The following is a 22,060-nucleotide window of genomic DNA, read 5'->3' as shown; positions in this document are numbered from 1 at the left end:
ACATGCTTTATCATGCCTCCTATATTGCCATGTCAAACCTCTAACCCACCTTGTCCTAGCAAACCATTGTTTGGCTATGTTACCGCTTTGCTCAGCCCCTCTTATAGCGTTGCTAGTTGCAGGTGAAGATTGGAGTTTGTTCCTTGTTGGAACATGTTTATCGGTGGGATATCATTATTATAACTTGTTTACTTTTAATGCATATATATACTTGGTAAAGGGTGGAAGGCTCGGCCTTATGCCTGGTGTTTTGTTCCACTCTTGCCGCCCTAGTTTCCGTCATACCGGTGTTATGTTCCTTGATTTTGCGTTCCTTACACGGTTGAGTTATAATGGAAACCCCTTGACAGTTCGCCTTGAATAAAACTCCTCCGGCAAGGCCCAACCTTGGTTTTACCTTTTGCCACCTAGCCTTTTTCCCTTGGGTTCCGCAGACTCAAGGGTCATATTTATTTTAAACCCCCCTGGGCCAGTGCTCCTCTGAGTGTTGGTCCGAACTGAGCTGCCTGCGGGGCCACCTCAGGGAAACTTGAGGGTTGGTTTTACTCGTAGCTAGTCTCATCCGGTGTTGCCCTGAGAACGAGATACGTGCGACTCCTATCGGGATTTGTCGGCACATCGGGTGGCTTTGCTGGTTTAGTTTTACCATTGTCGAGATGTCTTGTAACCGGGATTCCGAGTCTGATCGGGTCGTCCTGGGAGAAGGAATATCCTTCGTTGACCATGAGAGCTTGTGATGGGCTAAGTTGGGACACCCCTGCAGGGATTTGACCTTTCGAAAGCCGTGCCCGCGGTTATGGGCAGATGGGAATTTGTTAATGTCCAGTTGTAGAAAACCTGAAACTTAACTTAATTAAAATGGATCAACAGCGTGTGTAGCCGTGATGGTCTCTTTTCGGCAGAGTCCGGGAAGAGAACACGGTCTCGTGTTATGCTTGAACGTAAGTAGTCTAGGATCACTTCTTGATCATGCATTTTCTCGAAACGTGCTTTGCCTTCTCTTCTCGCTCTCATTTGCGTTTGTTAGCCACCATATATGCTAGTGCTTGCTGCAGCTCCACCTCATACCTTTTACCTACCCATAAGCTTAAATAGTCTTGATCGCGAGGGTGTGAGATTGCTGAGTCCCCGTGACTCACAAATTACTTCAAAAACCAGATGTAGGTGCCGATGATACCGTTCCAGGGGATGCGACTGAACTCAAGTGGGAGTTCGATGAGGACTCAGGACGATACTACGTTTCCTTTCTAGACGATCAGTAGTGGAGCCCAGTTGGGGCGATCGGGGACATTATGCATTTGGGGTTGTCTTTATTTTGGTTCCGTAGTCGCACCTTGATTGTATCTGGATGATTGTAATGCTATATTTATGTATTGTTTGAAGTGGCGGTTGTAAGCCAACTATGTACCTCTTTTCTTATTCAGTACATGGGATGTGTAAAGATTACCCCTCTTGTGACATTGCCTACAATGCGGTTATGCCTCTAAGTCGTGCTCCGACACGTGGGAGATATAACCGCATCGTGGGTGTTACACCATGGCACGGGAGGGGCGAGAGCCCCTCCGAGATTGGATCTGTCTCTCTGTTTCTGCGTTCTCAGATTCTTCCCTTTCACCGTTTCTTATATTTCCGGAGATCCGTAACTCCGATTGGGCTGAAATTTTGACACGATCTCTATCCGGATATTAGCTTTTTTGCGGCGAAAGAAGGGCATCAACCTCCTTACAGGTGGCCCACGAGGGTCAGGGGCGGCCCCAGGGGGGCAGGCGCGCCCCCTGCCTCGTGGCCACCTCGGGCGCCGACTCGCGTGGATTTTTCTTCCCCAAAATCATATATATTCCAAAAAAAATCTCCGTCAATTTTTATCCCGTTTGGACTCCGTTTGATATGGATATTCTGCGAAACAAAAAACATGCAACAAACAGGAACTGACACTGGGCACTGGATCAATATGTTAGTCCCAAAAATAGTATATAAAGTTGCCAAAAGTATATGAAAGTTGTAGAATATTGGCATGGAACAATCAAAAATTATAGATACGACGGAGGCGTATCACGTAGCCTCCTACTGGATTGATACCTTATTTCTGAAAAACCGATGGAAATACTTACGCTACTTTGCTGCATTATACCTGGATTGATACGACGGGGAAAAACCAACGCAGTGCTCAAGAGGTAGCACCCGCGCCCTAGGCCCTGTGGAACCCCTGTGCACCGTCTTACTTCCATTATCCCGCCTATAAATCCCATAGAAACCCTAAGTACCAATTTTCTTCGTTTTTTGCCGCTGCAAGTTCCTGTTCTGAGGAGATTTCAATCTAAAGGTTTATTCTGAAATTCTGTCGGATGGGAGATTCACCACGCGAGGCTTCTTCATCAACCTTGCTGCCTCCATGACCATATTGCGTAGTTCCCTTCGGACCTTAGGATACATGGAAGTAGCTAGATGACTCTCTTTCTCTCTCTTTCTTCAATACCACATTCCCGTGAGGTCGCCTCACATAATGAAGATCTATCTGATGTAATAGCTGGTGTGCTTGTTGGTATATGATGAATTGTCACTCTAAAATCATGTTGTTCATTGATAGGACGCTGCTTCGTTCACTTGTTTGTTTGGACTTTTTCCATTTTTCTGGTATACTTTTATTTACATTCCAAAATATCCTAAAATATAATTCATTCGTCCCACAATATAAGACGTTTTTTCTAAATTAAGTAATATTTATATTTAAAATGTTTATGTGGTGTTTCAAAAGTTTATACAGTGTTTAAAAAATTGTTTGTGCAACTTTTAAAAAGTTCCAATGGCATAAAAATGTTCACACGTGTAATTGTTTGTTAGCGTCATTAAAAACCATTTTTGATCACATTAAAAGAATGTTGTGACATTAACAAAATCCCCACATGTTTCACAAAAGGTTAACACAATGTAAAGAAAGTTGTCCACAGCACTAACAATATGTTGTGACATTTAACAACGTTTATACGTTTCAAAAGTATGTATGCGACATTAAAAAGAATCTTTTTTAATTCATAAGAAATGTTCGTGTAATTAAAAAATGTTTGTAAAAATGTAGATTACATTAAAAAAATCCTATGAGTTTCATAAATATATTTGTAACATTTTGTAAAAATGTTTATGCAATGTAATTTCTTTCACATAGTTTTTAAAAATGGTTTGTATCATTAAAATATGTTTTAACATGTATTTTAATAATGTTTAACACATATTATTTACTAATCATGCATTTGAAAAATATTAAATGTGTATAAAAATCTTTTAGATGTATACCAATCATGACAATGTGTATAAAAATAGACTTAAAAGCATATGTTTGAAAAAAATGTTAATGATGTATTTAAATAATGTTAAATGAGTATGAAAAAATATTCATGATGTGTATGAAAAATATAATGTTTTATGAAAATTGTGGACATGTGTTGGAAAAAAGGGAAAACAAAGAAAGGAAAACCCAAAGAAACATGATGCGGTCTGTAGAAAGACACAAAAAAATGAAGGAAAGAAAAAGAAATAATAGAAAAAAACCCAAAGAAAAATGATACAAATCTCTACTACTTCAAAAGAACCTAAGATTTAATCTTTCACTCAATTTTCTTGCCACCACCCCATTCGTCGAAGCTTTCACCCTCCACCAGTTTTCCTTTTTTTATTACCTTTTGCTTTCATCAAACTAGTAATTGATAGCCCAATAAACCAGGTCAATCTATGGTATAGCAATAAATTCATGGTCCATAAATAAATTGTTTTATTATTGTAGCCAGACATCTTTGGTAACTTAATAAATATGAATAAATTCATAACACATAAACAAATAGATATCAATCAACCTCTTATATTTGGTAACCCAATCAAACAGATTAATGATGGTATTGTACCTATTTTATCTTTGGTAAGCCAATAAATAGCAATAAATTCATGACCGAGAAACAAATAAATATAAATTAATCTCTTATATTTGGTAACCAATTAAACAGATTAATGATGGTATTATGCATATTTTATTAGTTTAAGAAATATCTAAAAAATATGTACTTTATAACCAAAGCATAATCTTATCTGGTCTATTTGCTTTGCATCATGATTTGTCATGTATGGTTCTCTTATTGTGTTATACAATATTTGCCCCCCTTGGCAACACAGGGGCACATACCTAGTAGTGATGATGATGATGATGATAATAATAATAATAATAATAATAATAATAATAATAATAATAATAATAATAAGAAGAAGAAGAAGAAGAAGAAGAAGAAGAAGAACAACAACAACAATAATAATAATAAAATAAAAAATAAAAAACCATAGAGAAAAAGCTTTGCACGTTGCTAGTAGACAGCCCGGTAGTGCAGTGCAAGAGGCGTGAAGGAACTACGTCTCGTTGCAGGCAAGAAATAGCCATGGTGTCATTAAACCACCACTATATATCTATATCTATACAAATATAAAAAGAGTGAGTTGCGGAGATCCAACAAATCTCACATGTTCATCCTCAGCTATCCAATGGTCTACGTTGCTTCGGTATTTACTGTTAATCATGTTTATCAATAAACACATTTAGCACCCTCCACTAATTATTATCATGCCTAATATCTACTCCCCCCGTCATATAATATAAGAGCGTTTTTTATACTAGTATAGTGTCAAAAATGCTCTTATATTATGAGACGGAGGGAGTATGTTAGTATTTTTTTGCGGGGCATGTTAGTATTAATCAAGTAATTATATCCTACCTAATATTAACATGTAATTTATATCTCGTCCGATATTAATGTGCAATACAATTTATATTTGGCTAATATTAACGCAGATTGCACGCACATAATTAACAATCAAGAATCAACAAAGTCCCTCGCTTCTGGTGTTCCTTTTATTGTCATGACGGATGTTGAAATAGATTCTTTTCGCAACAAAAAAAGATAGCCAAAACTCAGAGGCGCGCGACAACAGAATCCAGGACCTTTGTTTCTCATGTGAACTAACTTGGACATGATACAGCAAAACAAACAAACAAAACAGAAAGCCAGACTAGACGCGCGTGACCACCCTTTCCATTTCATCTCTGCTCTAGCTTGGGCTATCCTTATCTTTACTCTTGGTCTTGCTTCTACGCAACGGAAAGCTCACACCAAAGATGATGAGGGCACGTGCTACGCACCCCGCTGCGACCACGTCCTGATCCTAGTAGCCTCCAAAGGACGGGTCTGAGAAATAAGCAAACACGAGAGGACGCTTCTGTAAAATCTGTTGGAAAAAGGAAAGCACATTCATTCATCAGAATTACTTATCCAGATCAGAGCAGCCACATTTCCCTGCACCACTCACTGACCCACCAACCAGAGCCAGAACCTTCCCACCCAGAACCCTCCACACACCACTTTTCACCCCACTCACCTTCACCCACGCCCACACACACATCGCACCGGGCATAGCGGGCCCGGGGCCCCACGCGTCAGCGCGCGCCGTCCCGGCCGCCTTAACTTCGGCGTTACTCACGTCGGACTACCGCTTTTAGCACCCCACCCGAACGGCAATCCTAGATCTAGCTACTCCCCGCGCAGCCACACAGCCGCACAGCCGCACCGATCGGGACGCCCTCCACCCCCGATGACACGCGGGCCCGGTGCGAAGCGGGTCCCTTTCGCCACGGACTAAAGGGGGAAGAATTCCACGGGCGGGGGAGAAACTGGATCCGCACCGCACGTCCCGAGCACGAGGCACGGGCTCGTCAACACCCCGACTCCGTCCACTCCGCACCGCAGCCCCCGCCCCGGGTTTCCGAATTCCAAATTCCTACACCGCTCCGGAGTCCCTCCATGGATGCCGCCCAAAACCCTAGGCTGAACTGAACCCCCCCCCCCCCCCCCCCCCCCCCCCCCCCCTCCTCGGGACGCGGCCATGGCGGAGCCGGCCCTCCTCGACCCCGCCTCCCACTTCGACCTCCGCCACTACCCGCCCGGCCTCTTCGACCCGGACCTCCGCCTCGCGGACGACGACGACGACAGCCTGCCGCTCGGGAATTTCGGCATCGGGCTCGGCGCGGGCGGCGACTGCGACGACCTCGACTTCGACCTGCCCGCGGATTTCTCCGTCGAGGACTTCCTCCTCCGCTCCCCCGAGCGCAGCGACTCCGCCGCCGGATCCGGGCCCACCGCCTCCTCGTCCTCCCCCGCCGCCTCCGGCACCGGCTCCGCCGTCGCCGACGCCAGCTGCGAGGTCAAGCACGAGGAGTCGGACGAGGGGAGGAGCGCCGCCGCCCCTAGCTGGGGCCTGAAGCGGAAGCCGGCGAGCCCCGCCCCCAGCTCGGAGGCGGCTAAGTGCCGCCGATCCGGGGACGGCGAGGTCTCCCCTTCCGCGTCGGCGTCGCGGCCCGCCGTGGACTCCGACGAGGGAGGCGCCGGCGGCGAGGGGGAGGACACGAGGCGGGCGGCGCGGCTGATACGGAACCGGGAGAGCGCGCAGCTGTCTCGGCAGAGGAAGAAGCGCTACGTCGAGGAGCTGGAGGAGAAGGTCAAGTCAATGAACTCGGTCATAAACGACCTCAATTCCAAGATCTCCTTCATTGTGGCCGAGAATGCAACACTGCGGCAGCAACTCGGCAGCGGCGGCGGGAATTGTCCACCACCTGGGATGTATCCACCGGGAGCAGTGCCCGGCATGCATTTCCCTTGGGTGCCCGGGTATGCCATGCGGCCTCATGGTTCCCATGTCCCTCTTGTACCAATTCCTCGGCTAAAGCCGCAGCAGCAGGTGACAGCTACCAAGGCTACAAAGAAACCAGAGAACAAGAAGGCCGCGGAGAGCAAGAGTAAGTCCAAGACCAAGACCAAGAAGGTGGCAAGTGTTAGCCTTCTCGGTTTGATGCTTGTTATGCTCGTATTTGGCGCTTTTGTTCCAGGGTTCAATCACAATTTTGGATTGAGTGGGGGGAGTGACAATGCAATGTTTAGGAATTTTGGTCAGCCTCATGATAGGGTAGTGAATGTCAATAACCATGGTCAAGCACCTAAAGGGGGTTTGAACAATAGTGACATGACCGGTGTTGATTCTGGAATGATGATTGGGACTGATGGCAGTGCTGACCAGAAGCATCAACCTCCACTTAACTCAAGTGAGACCCTGCCTGCTTTGTTGTATGTGCCAAGGAATGGAAAGCATGTCAAGATCAATGGCAATCTGATTATTCATTCTGTGCTTGCAAGCGAGAAAGCGGTAGCACATGGGACTTCACAACACAACCGTGACCAGTCAGGTATAGATCACAAAGAGACTAGTACAGCCATAGCTCGTCATCTATCACTGCCTGGAAACAATATGAATCCACAAGAGAAATCCCCGGTAGATGGACCATTGCCGCAGTGGTTCCGTGAAGGAATGGCAGGTAAGCAGAACAATTGTTTGTCAATCTAGTATTCTTGTTTTTTTGTGAATTGTGATACTGCAGCTATGAATTCCATTTATTATCCAAACTATTACTCCCTCTGTTCCCAAATATAAGTCTTTTTAGAGATTACAACAATTGACCACATACGAAGCAAAATGAGTGAATCTACACTCTAAAATATGTGTACATACATCTGTATGTTGTAGTCCATTTGAAATGTCTAGAAAGACTTATATTTAGGAACGGAGGGAGTATTTCTCTGTTGCATTGACACATCATGATGTGATATTTTAATCAAGAAGGTCCCCACATCATCTTACTTCAAGAGAGGCCAAATGCTACAGAGAATAATATTACATGTTAAAATAGAAGTCAAAGGATTGAACTGATTGTCCATGAGTCATTAAGAGAAGTTGAATGTATGTTAGATAAGAATAACATCACTCAACTATTCAGGAAATGGGAACCCAAATCTATATTTAATATTGCAAACAAGTAAGTCTCACACTTTAACCATCCAGCAATGGGAACAATGTCTTTATTTATGCCCTCCTTTTAGCAATCATGTAGAAAAGAGCTCAGTAAATAGTAATGATATTATTACTTTTTATTTGTAAAAGTAATTAAAATTCAAAGGATTGAAAAGATTGTCCATGAGTCATTAAGAAAAGTAGAATGTATGTTAAATCAGAATTATGTCACTTAGTATGCCATCATATATTATGACATTGCAACTATTCAGGAAATGGGAACTCAACTCTATATTTAATGTTGCCAAACAAGTAAGTTTCACACTTTTAGCAATCAAATAGAAAAGAGCTCAGTAAATATTAGTGTTATTGTTGCTTTTTATTTGGAAACTGTCTTATACAGCGATTATCATGTAGACTCTGTCCTGAAGAGCCTTAATCCCTGACAAAAACTTATCTGTCAGTACAACCTGTGTTCAAGCTCTATGCTAGCAAAATAGTAGAATCATGGTATGCTGCTTTAAGCATATTTCAAACACGTGACTGAGCAATGTTACTGATTATTCACAACTTCAATCCCGTTTTTGCTGTATATTCCAAGTACTTTATTGCAATATTTTCTTTTCATGTAGAAGTGATAACTGCTAAATCTTCACAAGCTTGTAGGAAAACTAGTCTGAACTCATGTGCCTTATGTTTTTGTGGTGTTGTCAAGTTTGTTACTGGAATAGTTGTTCTTTGGTCTTGCTGATGAAGTCTCCTACAGAAAACTTGGTTTTCTATTGATACTCTTTGAGTGTTGTTGCACTGTCTCTTACTCTAATTCTGATGCAACAATTTTCAGGGCCTATCCTAAATTCTGGAATGTGCAGCGAGGTGTTTCAGTTTGACATTTCCGCTGCCACCAATTCCGGTGGCATAATACCTGCTTCTCCAGCTGTGAACTCCTCGAGTGTTAATGCTACTCGAAAGGTTCCAACACCAGCTCCTGCTTATTACGGCAAGCTGAAGAATAGGAGGATCATGTACAATGAGGCGATTCCACTCACTGGGAAAACGGCGAACAACACAGGGCCTTTTAACAGAACTTCTGAAAGCAGCAAGCTACCTGATAAGAAGCCAGCATCGTCTGTAGTTGTTTCTGTGCTAGCTGATCCCAGGGAGGCTGGTGATGGCGACAGCGATCCAAGGATGACTCCCAAGTCCCTCTCCAGGATATTTGTTGTTGTTCTCCTTGATGGTGTCAGATATGTCACATACTCCTGCACTCTTCCTTTCAAGGGTGCCAGTCCTCATCTTGTAAACTAACAAATAATCATGGGGGTTGACGCGTTGACATGGTTCTCAAGCAGCTTTGCTGGCCCCGCCGAAATGTGATGGCCGATAGATTAAAACGACCTGATGCTGTTGTCTAACCAAGGAATGAACTTTCTATTCACTCGGCCTGAGGTAATTCAAGTTTGTCGAAGGTTTGAAGTGGTGTGAGCTAAATGTGGTTCTGCAGGTTTAGGCTGTGAGTGCAGTTTTTGTGCTGCTGTGATATAACCAGGATCTTATGCTGTACTCTAACCTTGTTATAATGTAATACTGTTTGAGGAACTTTTAAGACAAAATATACTTGTAGTTTTATCTCTCCAGAGCATATATGGCCGTGACAAACTTGTTCATGTGTCGTCCGAGACAAATCGACATCTGGTTGATGGAAATTATTTCTGTCAGCTTTAATCTGGATAAACTTTATCAGGTGCACATTTCAAATGAAATATTAATCCGATAAGCATAGTACTGAAACTGTAACGATCTCTACAAAAATAGTTGGTTCTGAATTCTGATTGGAGTTTGAATTTTATTTTTAAAAAAGAAAAGAAGACGTTACACATGAAAATCCGTCGAACAAAACGGATTTGTAGTCTCTTATAAAATGACCCTGTAAACCAGGCTAAAACCCACGTTATCCGCAGGGGCGCAAACCCCCTTCCATCTCCAGCCCCATCCACCATGGCGCTTCACACTGTCTCAGGCATCAAGCTCCCGCCCTTCTCTCCCCCGCCTCCCCACCACCACCTGGGCGCGAGCCCCAGCGGCGGCAACCTCTACGCGGCCAGCGCATTCCCGCGACGCCGATGCGGCGGGCTCGCCGCCGTCGTGCGCTGCGCGAGGCGCACGGGCAAGCGGCGGTACCCGTCGGAGAAGAAGCGGCTGGATCGGCGCCACAAGGAGCAGCTCCGCCAGACCGCCCCCGAGGAGGGCGGCGTGGCCCGGGAGGCTGGCTTCTGGCGCCTCTCCAAGCTCGCCGTCCCCGCCAGCGACGACCCCGGCAAGGACTTCCTCGGCGTCTCCCCGCCGCTCCTCCAGGCCATTGCCAAGGCCCTCAAGTTCCCGGTAGGCTATCATACTGCATTTCCTGGCGTGGAGCCATAATGCCATGAAATTCGCGAGGTCTTAGGCTTTTATTAGGTGAGTCGAGAGGGTGTTGCTGAAACAGAGGTTTTAGGTGGCCTTTGCTAGTGTTGCAATTTTTTTTACTTAGTTCGTGCCATTAATTGACTAGATTTGTGCTCATTCGTCTTGGAAAATATCACAACCTTGAAATGAGCTAGCTACTCGTAACTCCCTTCAAGGAAGTCTAGTGCAGCTTGCTGTGGTGATATGGTAATGGGAATCGAGTGTAATTCGTTACTTCTGTGTTGAGGGCCTGGTTTGATAAACGGTTTGTAACTGAATTAACAGAGCTTCTGCCTCACCTTCTCCTACATGTATTGGGTTATTTCCCCAAATCCCAATTGTAATCAATCAGGAATTGGCTGGATGAGTGTTCTATGTACTGTACGGTGTACACAATTTAGTTATCTAAATGACCGCCTGCGGGGAGCAATTTCAAATGTTGCGCTGTACTCCCTCCATTCACTTTTGTAAGTCATTTCAGACAACTCAAAATGGGTTGTTTTGTACTTTGTCTGAAATGTTTTTAAGGTCTTATAAAAATGAACAGAGGGAGTATGATATTTCCTGCTATACCTTCGGCATGTGTTTGCTTTGAAGCTCCATCCCACTGTGGTTTACATTTGTTGTTACCCATGTTACAATGTCTCTTGTTGTAGACCTTTTCTATAATTATTATTATGCGCCTCTAATCGATTCTCCTGTGCAGGTCGCTTCTATGCTCCCTGAAGAGGCCTTCTCTGTTATCCGCAAGTCATTTGATGCACGCAAGGTTCTTAATGAACTTATATAATGTGTCTACTCTATTTAATATTGCTCCTCCTGTATATATATGGGATGGCAACTTAGTTGTCATAAAACACTTGCTGTTGGATGTGCTGAAACGATGCAGTCAAACTGGGTTAAGCTTTGTAAAAAAAAAACTCAGTAAATATCTCCAGCATGGTGCTTGTGAGTGGGCCTGAGTTGTCATCTGGCGGGTAGGGTAAAATCTAAGCCTGTTATAAAGCGCTGCATTTTTGCAAAATAATCTGGTATTGTCTGCAGAGATTTGCAATGCCCTGTAATTTGCACAAATAGCGTATATTTAGCAAGAAAAAAATGGTCAGTTTACTATCTATTTATGCTGTCTGATACTTGGTGTATACTTATTTGATCTGGGGATTTTATACTAAAGTTATTTTCACAGTGTAGATGTTCATATAAATTGAAATAAATATGTGATTGATGTGAATTCTATTTATTGCAGCGATTGGTTATTCATGTGGTTACCCAATCTAATTATATTCAATGATATCTGAAATTTATCGTAATATTTTTTGGTAGACGGTTCTGTGTTGCACATTTTTTGCTTCATCCGTGTTGCGACTGTGACCACGTGTGTTTCTAGTGACGTTGAGTTTTTTAATCTATATTTCAATTCGCAGATTGGTTATCACTTTATCTGAATCGTTTCTTTGTGCATGAATAAACCATGTTTTACATTTACAGATTTTGAAAGAACCTCAATTTGTTTATACTGTTGATGTGGATGCTAAGAAGCTTCTGGACATGGAGCCAAGGACATGGGATTTTATTGCTAGATTGGAACCCAGGCTTGGAATTGTAGAATATATGTCCGATGAGAGGGTAGCAGCTGATCTGATCAGTATGCTTAATGTTCATAACAAAGTCTCCGATGATGAACATGGTATCAGGGATACTGTTAATAATGGCTCGATCAGTCCTACACGAATGAAACCAAGGGTGGCAATTGTAGGAAGTGGCCCATCTGGGTTGTTTGCTGCCCTTGTGTTAGCTGAACTTGGAGCAGAAGTTACCTTATTGGAGCGTGGCCAACCTGTTGAGCAAAGAGGGCGTGACATTGGTGCACTAGCAGTTAGACGAATTCTCCAATCAGAAAGCAACTTTTGCTTTGGCGAGGTATACTGTTTGCTCCTACCGTACTACCAAGACATCACCGGACAATCACATAATTGCTTTGATCAGTATTCAAATAGGTAGTTGTTGTCTAATATATGACTATATCTTTTCGTTAAACATAAACATTATCAATCATGTCATTCGGCAAATACTAGTGATAGTTCTCTTTGTTCAGGTGATAATATGGAATTGATGTACTACGTCAAATTATGCGTACATGTATCTTAGAAGAGGTGGTTTACGTCTGTGCTCTGTATGTGAAATAGCATAGGGGTTTCTTCTTTGATACATGTTCCAATCAGGTATATTAGCTGGTGCATGGATTAGTGCATCCCAATAAATGCACTCTCCTAATTATATGACCTGTAAAGTGTACAGAGACATATTTTAGACATTAATGCATCTGGCTTAATCTCAGATTGCTTGAAATGAATTATGCAGAAAAAATGTGTACCAATCTTCACATTTTTTTACTGCAGCTAATTTAATTAATTCAAAACCTAACTAATGCATGCTTGTTCTGAACTCATGTTCTTCATTGTTTGAGGTTTGCTTTTCCATACATTTTTGTGAATTTTAAAAGGTTATTTAATCAAATGATCTTTGCAAGTTTGGTTGATGGCATATAGGGCAATGCCTATTTTTTTGAAGTATCAATTACCTACAATGGAACTTCAATGATTGACCAAACCACTATTCCCTTTTTCCATGTTCCTTAAAAGATCAAGTCCATCAATTCTTGATCTTCTGTTCTTAATCATAGCAGGGTGGTGCAGGTACATGGAGTGATGGGAAGCTTGTGACCAGGATAGGGAAAAACACTGATGGTGTTCAGGCTGTAAGAATCTTCCTGCTCTACCTCAATGGATGCTTAGCTTGCAAATTAGAAATTCTTCTAAAAATGTTATCTGTAATTATTGATGCAATAATGCAAGCTTAGTATCTGTTGGCTGCCAGAGTTCAAGACTCTGGTGGTAACCAGTAAGTTGCTCCCCATACTGGTCATGGATAGTATGGTAAATTTTTTGCTGTTGTTTTGAATACATATCCATCAAAATAGGAAGAGCTTCTGCATAACATAATATCCTAGACTTCAAAACTGACCATTTATATGTGTTTAAGCTATTCCGTGGGGTCTTGGATTTCAGGTGATGAAAACATTTGTTCATTTCGGAGGCCCTCCAAACATTCTCATTGATGGAAGACCTCACTTGGGTACAGATAAACTTGTCCCTCTGTTGCGGAATTTCAGACACCACTTAAGAGAGTTGGGCGTGAGTTGAACATAGCAGTCTTCATTGAAGCTTTGCTATTATTTTGTTATGTAAGCCTTCATGCACCAATGTATTCTGTTTTATGTTTGATACAGGTTGCCATAAGATTTAATACTAGAGTAGATGACCTTATAGTGGAAGGCGGGCAGGTCAAAGGAGTTGTGGTTTCTGATTCAAATCTACAGCCAGGTTCTGTTGATCAGAAACTATCATTCGATGCAGTTGTGTTAGCAGTGGGGCACTCAGCTCGTGACACATACAGTATGCTTCTGAGGCATAATGTAGATATAACCCCCAAGAATTTTTCTGTAAGTTTTCTTATGCTGGTTAAGGCAGTTTCTACTTCACTAGTACTTGTCAATAATTTGATGGTCAGATAGCAGACAAGCCACGGCGTAGAATTTGAGACCATGTTTGGGTTGGATATTAGGTTACATAAGAGGCACATTGGTCTTCAAACCAAACAAAAATAGATTACATGGAGTTTGCTTTCTTTGTCGATCAAATATCTCGGGTTGAGAATATTGTACATGCCACTGAGTAAATACTAGCAGATCATTTAACTTTTTGCCATGTTATATAGATGCTCTCTATTTCAAGTTGTCAACAACATTATCTTGTCCTATTTCGCACTCCTTTACACCGTATAGATAGGGAAAAGGCTCTTCTAATACAACATGCAATTTGGTGCATGCTCAAGAAAAAGACATATATAAAAAGTCCATATCATATTATATCAGGACGTTGTATTGTATTAGGAATTTAAGGTCCAAACTTGATGCCACATACCTCAGAGGTAAATCAAGCAAGAATACATATTTTTCTCCTCTATATACTACAGTATCTGTCACTCCCTTGAGTTCTCTCACGTCTTATCTATGATAGTTATTTCGTTAGAACCAAGTTCACAACAAGGTATTGGTAGAATAGTGTTTTTTTAGTATTTAAACTAGCCAATCTAGGCATTTTAATCGGTTCTTTTTATTATTTAATTGGCCTAACGTAGGTCTTGGCTGGATATAGCCTCCTCGTGGCATTATGTCTTTTGCCCATATTATCTTTGCCAATTGCAAGCACTTGTTTTTTTCTTCATAACATGAAGGAAAGTATGGTAAATTATTTTCTCTTCAGTCCATGTGACAGCATTGGTTATTCTTACAGGTTGGTTTAAGAATCGAGCACCCCCAAGAACTGATAAACAACATCCAAGTAAGGCATATTTCATTTGTTCACACCAACGTTTTTCTGAATGATACTCGCCTAATGTTTAGCTTAATTTATTTCAATGTTGATATTTAATTTCCAGTAATTTCATATTCTGTATTTCATGAACTCCTAATTGGTGATTGTTAAAGGTGAAACTGAAACTAATAAATCAAGGTTTAGGATGATAATTACTATGGCATCATGTGGAGCAATCCATTTATAAACTATGGAAAAGTACAGAAACTGCCAGTTTCTCCAATACCCTCCAACCATCAAGTTTTATTATAGGAGTAGCAGCGTGAACAGAAGCTGAAGTTAAGTTTTGGTTTTTAACTTGTATTCATTTCCTTTGCAAATTGTGATAAGTAGCGAGTTAACTATGCACTGATGAGATCTCACTTATAAAAGCATGAGACCGAGTTTGTCTTGCTGGGCTGTGTCCAAGGGCTGACCTAAGCCTTTGTGCCCACCAGTATTTTTGAGCATGGATGCTCATGGAATTACTGTTTATTGCATGATAACAATATCTGTAGTATGTGCACAATCTTTCATAGAGCTTTATATATGGACCTATTGATCTTGTAGTAACTCCTAACACTCACTTATTTGCCGGCTTGATACAGCTACACCGTTGATCTTTACTCCCATAAAAAAGTCAGTTGGTGGCGACAGTCCATCCACTTTCATTACAGCACGTGTTATATTTGGCACAAACGGTTAAGATGGGAGCGGATATGGATATTTTGCTCTTCCATGAACAGTTTTAAAATTCCATTTTAATGAATGGGTATTGCGCTAGTATGGGTAGCAGCATACTGTATTTCAGTGTTGAAAATCAAATGTACAGTGTTTTCACATAATCACATTGTATTCAAACAATCTGTGTGATATGTGTCATTGTCATCCTGTGCAGTATTCTGAATTGGCTGCTGAAGTACATAAAGGGCGTGGGCGGATACCTGTAGCAGATTACAAGATAGTGAAGTCTATTGGTGAAGGAGATGTGAAGAATGATATAGAGCAAGTAGATCAAAATCGCAGTTGTTATTCGTTTTGCATGTGTCCTGGAGGACAGGTCAGTCATTTTCTTGTTGTTTAACTCACCTTTCTTTCCTTAATACATTATGGAGTATTGGAATCCCGTTCTTGAATTACTGAGACATGCCTGCAGGTTGTTCTAACTAGCACAAACCCATCGGAATTGTGTGTCAATGGTATGTCATTCTCACGGCGAGCGTCTAAGTGGGCAAACTCGGCTCTTGTGGTCACTGTATCATCTCATGATTTTGAACCATTTCAATCCCATGGTTCTCTTGCGGGCGTAGAGTTCCAGGTACTTGTTACGATTCCCTTAGATAACTGAAATGCTTCATAATTGCATTGCCATCACCATGAACAATTGGCTACATTGACCCTCTGGATTATGTGCCTTAAAATGACTTTATGATAAAGGTGTCAGCAGTACAAGATTGTCTAGAAGACAACCACTTGATTGCGAAAGTACAAACAATCCACTTGGACCTAATTACTTTCTCGAGTGTTTGATTCCTTTACTTTTTCCAATATTAGCTGGTTTGCTGCACTTCTATTTTTCGAGAAACCCCAAAAGCCTTGCATCCTGATGCATTGATAGAAAGGAGAGTTTGAGCTCAGCAACATTTCATTTTGCACCTGTACTACAGTCTGATGACATTTCCCCCCTTCTGTTAGCTTATGAATTATCTGTAACTTTGAAAACAGAGAGAGTATGAAAGAAGAGCAGCTATGATGGGGGGAGGGAATTTTGTTGTCCCTGCACAGTGTGTCACAGATTTTATCAGTAACAAATTGTCAGGTACTAATTGTATACTAAAGTCTTGTCAGTTAGTAATGATACACATTTCCTTATATTTACTTTGTTACCTGTTTCAGTTACAACTCTCCCACCATCAAGCTATAGGTTGGGAGTTCGTCCATCCAAACTCCATGAGTTATTCCCTCCTTACATAACTGAAGCTTTGCAACAATCAATAACGATGATTGACAAAGAGGTTCGAACTATGATTTTCTTTCTTCATTTTGCAGTTTTGACTTTCCATCTGTCCTGACCCATTTGCAATTCGATATTTCCAGATGCCAGGCTTTATTTCTAGTGAAGCCTTACTTCATGGTGTAGAGGTATGCAAATTCTTATGCGACAAGCTGAATGTGTTTCCTTATTGTTTTACTTGCTTAAAAATGGTGGTTCACTTGATGAATTCCTACACAATGTTTTATTTTATTTTTGCGAAAATGATCAGATCTACTAATACATCCGTATCTAGACGAATCTAAGACAAGAATTTTGGGACGGAGGGAGTATTATAAAAGTTCACCGAAAGTACAAAGCATCTCAAACATAATAAAAATTGCATTGAGATTCCGAGACCACTGAACGACCACTACTGCCGCCAGAACAAGCCGCCGACGCGCCGCTGTCGCCACTCCCCTACCGGAGCCGGCTTGACCTTGTCGATGATAGCCAGGAAGTCCTCGTGCATGTGCCCCTAAGGACCAGCGCCCTGGAGCGATAGTTGTCGCAGTTGAACCCTTGCATAGATCTGAAACACCCGACACCAAGTCTCACCACATGACGAGAAATCCTAACCTCACCGCCCGAAGGAGACGGCTGGAATCTATGTCGGAGCTCTGTCGACTACGTCCAGACGGATGAACTCGAGGAGGATCGAAGCCCGGAAGACAAACTCGAAGAAGCACTGCCATCCGCCCGAGCGCCGTGCCTACGAGGACAAAAAAAACCCTAACCTAAACAACTAACCGGAGCGGAGGCACAGGAGGCACCGGGATTCCCCTCACCGCCACCGGCCGCCAGAGTGGCAGGCAGAGGGGAGGTGAATCCACAGGCTTGCTGGTGAATACTACACGATGTATTTAAACACCAGGGAGTCTGGTGTTAGTCTTAAGCTATCAACGCCATGACCACTGGATGGTAACTGGTTAGTCTAATAGAAACATTCTTGGCTACTGGCATGTGGTCTGCAATTCTTTAACTTTTAGTGTAACAGTTGTCTGCTGTTAGTTGCAGCCTGTGCGGGGTAATGCAATAGTGCCTTTTGCTACTGGCAGGTGTGAGAACAAAATATTGGAGCATGCTCTGAATTATAACAGAAAAAATTAAGAGTTTAGGCCTGCAGTTGAGTTTAGGAAATGCTGAATCTAGTTGTACTTCCTGCAGAATAGCCTGCAAAACCAGGGTATATTTGAAAATTATAATAAGTGGTGTTGGCAAGGTGGCCTGTCGGTGCAGCGGGTTTCTGTAGTTACACACTTTAGCTTGTGACAGTGAGATTGGAACCTGTTGTGCAAACACAACAGCGAATTGTGCTTTTTCTTAAATATCTCTTGTTCTGGTTAATTAAATATGGGCCAAGGTTGAGCTGTAAAGCCATTAGAGTAACCTTTATGAAACAGAAACAAAATACTTTTAGTTTCTTTGGGCCTGCCGAGCTAGGCTAAAGCCATAGGACATTATAAATTTAGTTTACAAAATCGAGTATCTTCCTGAATGATACCCTGAAGAGGTGCATTTTTTGGTTGTTCTCCTGAATGCTCATTCATATTCCAGTTTAAATGATCCCAATATATAGTCTAGCCTAGATAGTGCAATTGTAACTAGTATAGGCTTTTAGCTACTTGATTTGCTATCCCTAGATTCTGTCCTACTTATTGGTAATGTGCACTTTCCCGCTGACAAAGATGCATCACCTTCCATTCAACCTTCTCTAGCCACTTTGATTGTCATACTTGCATATACCCTTGGTTTTTATTTCAAACTTTTGTCTTTATTCTTCATCCCCTTACCATTTTTGTCTCAAATCATATGCTAATCCGGTAACCTGTATAACTTCCAACTCTCATCTCTAACTTGACTTTAAATTTGAGAGAAACCCCTGCACCAAGACAAATGCAAGTCATTCAGGCGATTTTTTCAGGAAACTGGTGAAAAATATTTTCAACATCATGGAGAATACTTTTAGCTTTCTTAATATTCATTGGCATGTGTAAATTATCTGCCAGTTCCGCGGCGTGAAAAGATTCAATGCGAACTGTCATATCCACTGCATAAGTTCATTTATGTGCAATCTTTTTTCTTTTCTTCTTTCTGTGGCTGGACTTCTATATCTTTGGTGTTACAGTTATGTGTAGTGTTATCTCTGCATCCACCCCTCCCTTTTATTTATTATACATATTTGATGCCTGTTTACAGACTAGAACGAGCTCCCCCTTGCAAATCTCACGACACAGGGAGACATACGAGAGCACGTCACTGCAAGGGTTGTATCCAATTGGGGAAGGTGCTGGCTATGCAGGGGGCATAGTAAGTGCTGCTGTGGATGGCATGTATTGCGGTTTTGCTTTAGCAAAACAGCTTTCTCTGTTCGCTGGTGATATAGAGGCAATTTTTGGCAAAGCACAAAAACAAACAGGTTCTGTAAAATATTGAGTTCTGATTCCTAGTTATTTGTTCACACTTCATAGGCCCTACCCCACTCCCTCACCCCCTCTTGCTAGACAATTTTGCCATGGAGAAAACTGTGCAAGTGTACTTGTAAAGAAATTCGAGTCTGATGTAAAGAGAACAGGGATGCTATAGGAGTTGACATTATGTATAACAAAGGGAACTTGGAGGCCATATATAGTCCGGTTCTTTCTGTCATGATGCCAACTTAACATTGTCGTGAGCACTACCTAAAGTAAATCACAATTATAATTTTTTGGAAAAATATGTTGTTCGTTCTTCTGTTTTTAAGGAGAGAGATTTAGCCACATCATCTTCAGTTCTGCAATTCCCGCACTCCCCCCCCCCCCCCCCCCCCCCCCCCCCCTTCAGTTCTGCAAAAGCAAAACGATGCTACATTTCTCGAACTATTTGTGTATTGCATGCTTGCTATTAGACTATACAAGCATTGACCCCAGTTTTGTTTACAGTAATATTTCCCAGTTACTTGTGTGAAGTATCTTTTTTTTTTGCGAAATACTTGTGTGAAGTATCTTATCTTGTTGTACATATACATCATGGTGAAACAGACACCATAGGTCACAGGATACAATATGTTCCTTGCTTATACGGTTAGAGGTTCCCTGAAGAGCGACGAGTGTTGAAGTGATACTCGGTTTGCTCTTTTCTGGATGTTTGCAATCTGTGCCGTTTCTAGTTTGCTCCGCAACATTGAATCATCGGAGTTGAAACAAGGAATTGTAAACAAATTCTTCATGGTGCTATGACATGAGATTCCGTCACAATTGCGGAAAAATGGCAAATTTTGTATCAAAGTCTGCACACCTTGGACGCAAGTAGCTGACATCGCACATCTATCGCAAGGGGGCACTGAACCATGAGGTGATCCATGGATTCATGCATGATGCCTCAGATCACAAAGGCGGCCGAGGAAAAGCCCTTCTCTGCAATGATCTTATCGGTCGGTGTACTCCTGGCCATAGAAGAACGCCTGGTAGGCAGAGATGGAGGAGTAGATACCACTAGCTGAGGCCGCCATGTGAATGTATCCTCCTGATAACCGAGAAATTTTTAGCATTGCTCAATCATCTCCATTTTTCTTTACAGAGGGAGTACACCACTAGAGTTTCTCAACAACGACACGTGGATCCTCAAGATTAGCCCTCCCACCGTTGCATCTATCGAGCACATTTGCCAATTCTTCACTTCGTGGGCACCCCTTCATGAGGTCCAGCTTGACGACCTCACGGAGGACACCATCATTTGGAAGCACAGTAATAACGGCCTCTACTCCGCGGCCTCCGCCTACAAGGCACAATTCCACGGTCTAGTGCTTTCCCTTATAGATCAAATGGTTTGGAAGAATTGGGCTCCTCCTAAAGTGAAGTTCTTTACTTAGTTGGCCATCTAAGATAGAATTTAGACCGCAGATAAGCTTGAGAAACGTGGGTGGACAAATTGTGCCCTTTGCCCACTTTGCAAGGGAGTGCAAGAAAGTGTGCCTCACCTTTTCTACAAATGCCGCTACACCATAAGGCTTTGGAAGTTGGTCATCCAAAAACTTCGACTCGACCACATAGACACCACTACACACCCAATAGAAAAGCCATGGCATCGCTAACTATGCTAGTCACATGGACCATTTAGAATGAGAGAAATGCACGGGTGTTTTGCAACAAGAGTGCTCCTCCACCAATATTGCTTGCCATCATCATTTGTGAGGCAAATCTTTGGGTCACCGCCGGTGCAAGAAAGTTAGGGTCAATTATCACGCGCGAGTAATTACCATGCCGTACATGGGTGTAAGGGTTCTTATGTAATCAACTCTATTCTCCGCTTAATTAATGAATGAAGGAGCAAGTCTTTTGCCTCCGTTTCAAAAAAAGAAAAAGAAAAAAAAGAAGAGAGTTTCAGAAAAGAAAATCCTACTTTTCCCCGTGAGTTGATCCTGCTGTTTGTAATGCATGCATGGTCCATTGATCCTCATGTGCTGCATACACAGCAAGTGGTGCTGAAAAAGCATGTCAATTCCGGTATTGGTCTCGTCACCTTGGCGGCCAACTATATATCTGTAGATTACACGCACTGTTTGGATGGCTGACAACCTAACACAGCTTGATTGTTATATATACCAGGTATAACGCAAATTAGCTGGTTGGTCATGCCATATTTACTATTAGTCTTGCTAAGTCTCAGTCGATCGAGACTTCATTAAGTCTCAATCGATACTACATCCGTGCAAAATTTTCTTTTTAGTTTTTTTCTCTCTCTCCTACATATTATGTCATTTGACCGAGGCTTGATTAAATCTCAGTTGATTGAGATCTAGCCGCACCCATTTACCCTACCTATTACGGACGGGACAATGTATTGCAGTCAACCAACCGATCAGAATATGTGCCTAGATAGCTTATTTGAAATTTGCTCTCTTCCTACTCTTACTGATAATTATGTGCAAAACAACTGGAGCTACTTCATGTGGAGATTTATGTGCAATCATGAAACAGATAAAATATGTAGGCATGTTTGCAGGAGCACAGATAGGCCCAGATCGACCGGATTCACCAGTCACCACCACAAAGGTGTAGGCTTCGAGTGCTGTGTGTTAGACCACCAGGCGCACTTTACATAGATCATTGTGGTTTTTTGATTAATTGCTAAAGAATTTACTTTGGGTACACCCGGGTGCCTGTGCCACTGTGTATTGCTCTAGCCCTATACTGTTCTGCCCCTGCATGTTTTGGAGCCTGCACCCGCCCACAACAGCCTATTTTTATTTGGAAACGATAAATCCCGAATGTTCGGGATTTGCCCATGGCAAATCAAACATGTTATGACAATTTTA

The 22,060-nt window shown here is 42.1% G+C and overlaps 2 protein-coding genes across 2 annotated transcripts; both read left to right on the top strand.

Annotated features, from left to right (window-relative positions):
* Positions 1-5,742: 5,742 nt before the first annotated feature.
* On the top strand, positions 5,743-9,509 carry LOC125518036 (bZIP transcription factor 39-like). The gene is made up of 2 exons (XM_048683003.1): positions 5,743-7,399; positions 8,717-9,509. Exons 1-2 carry the CDS (start codon positions 5,917-5,919, stop codon positions 9,178-9,180), a joined length of 1,947 nt encoding a protein of 648 aa, XP_048538960.1. The 5' UTR covers positions 5,743-5,916; the 3' UTR covers positions 9,181-9,509.
* A 305-nt stretch (positions 9,510-9,814) lies between these two features.
* LOC125518029 (uncharacterized protein Cbei_0202) lies at positions 9,815-19,235 on the top strand. The gene is made up of 13 exons (XM_048682996.1): positions 9,815-10,254; positions 11,024-11,086; positions 11,806-12,237; positions 13,004-13,075; positions 13,386-13,511; positions 13,607-13,819; positions 14,673-14,720; positions 15,631-15,792; positions 15,889-16,050; positions 16,458-16,551; positions 16,629-16,747; positions 16,830-16,874; positions 18,964-19,235. The coding sequence occupies exons 1-13, from the start codon at positions 9,871-9,873 to the stop codon at positions 19,198-19,200; spliced, it is 2,157 nt and encodes a 718-aa protein (XP_048538953.1). The 5' UTR covers positions 9,815-9,870; the 3' UTR covers positions 19,201-19,235.
* The last annotated feature ends 2,825 nt before the right edge of the window (positions 19,236-22,060 follow it).

Source organism: Triticum urartu, chromosome 1 (genome assembly GCF_003073215.2).
Source record: "Triticum urartu cultivar G1812 chromosome 1, Tu2.1, whole genome shotgun sequence".
NCBI classification, from domain to species: domain Eukaryota; kingdom Viridiplantae; phylum Streptophyta; class Magnoliopsida; order Poales; family Poaceae; genus Triticum; species Triticum urartu.
Note: the sequence above shows the minus strand (reverse complement) of the source record. Positions and strands in the feature narration are given on the sequence as shown.

What these genes read in the sequence shown, in the direction of transcription:
- LOC125518036 (XM_048683003.1), top strand. Translation starts at nt 5,917, where the DNA reads ATGGCGGAGCCGGCCCTCCTCGACCCCGCCTCCCACTTCGACCTCCGC. An exon ending in GTTCCGTGAAGGAATGGCAG is followed by an intron (nt 7,400 to 8,716) that starts GTAAGCAGAACA and finishes AACAATTTTCAG; the next exon opens with GGCCTATCCTAAATTCTGGA.
- LOC125518029 (XM_048682996.1), top strand. Translation starts at nt 9,871, where the DNA reads ATGGCGCTTCACACTGTCTCAGGCATCAAGCTCCCGCCCTTCTCTCCC. An exon ending in CCAAGGCCCTCAAGTTCCCG is followed by an intron (nt 10,255 to 11,023) that starts GTAGGCTATCAT and finishes TCTCCTGTGCAG; the next exon opens with GTCGCTTCTATGCTCCCTGA. An exon ending in TAACCCCCAAGAATTTTTCT is followed by an intron (nt 13,820 to 14,672) that starts GTAAGTTTTCTT and finishes TTATTCTTACAG; the next exon opens with GTTGGTTTAAGAATCGAGCA.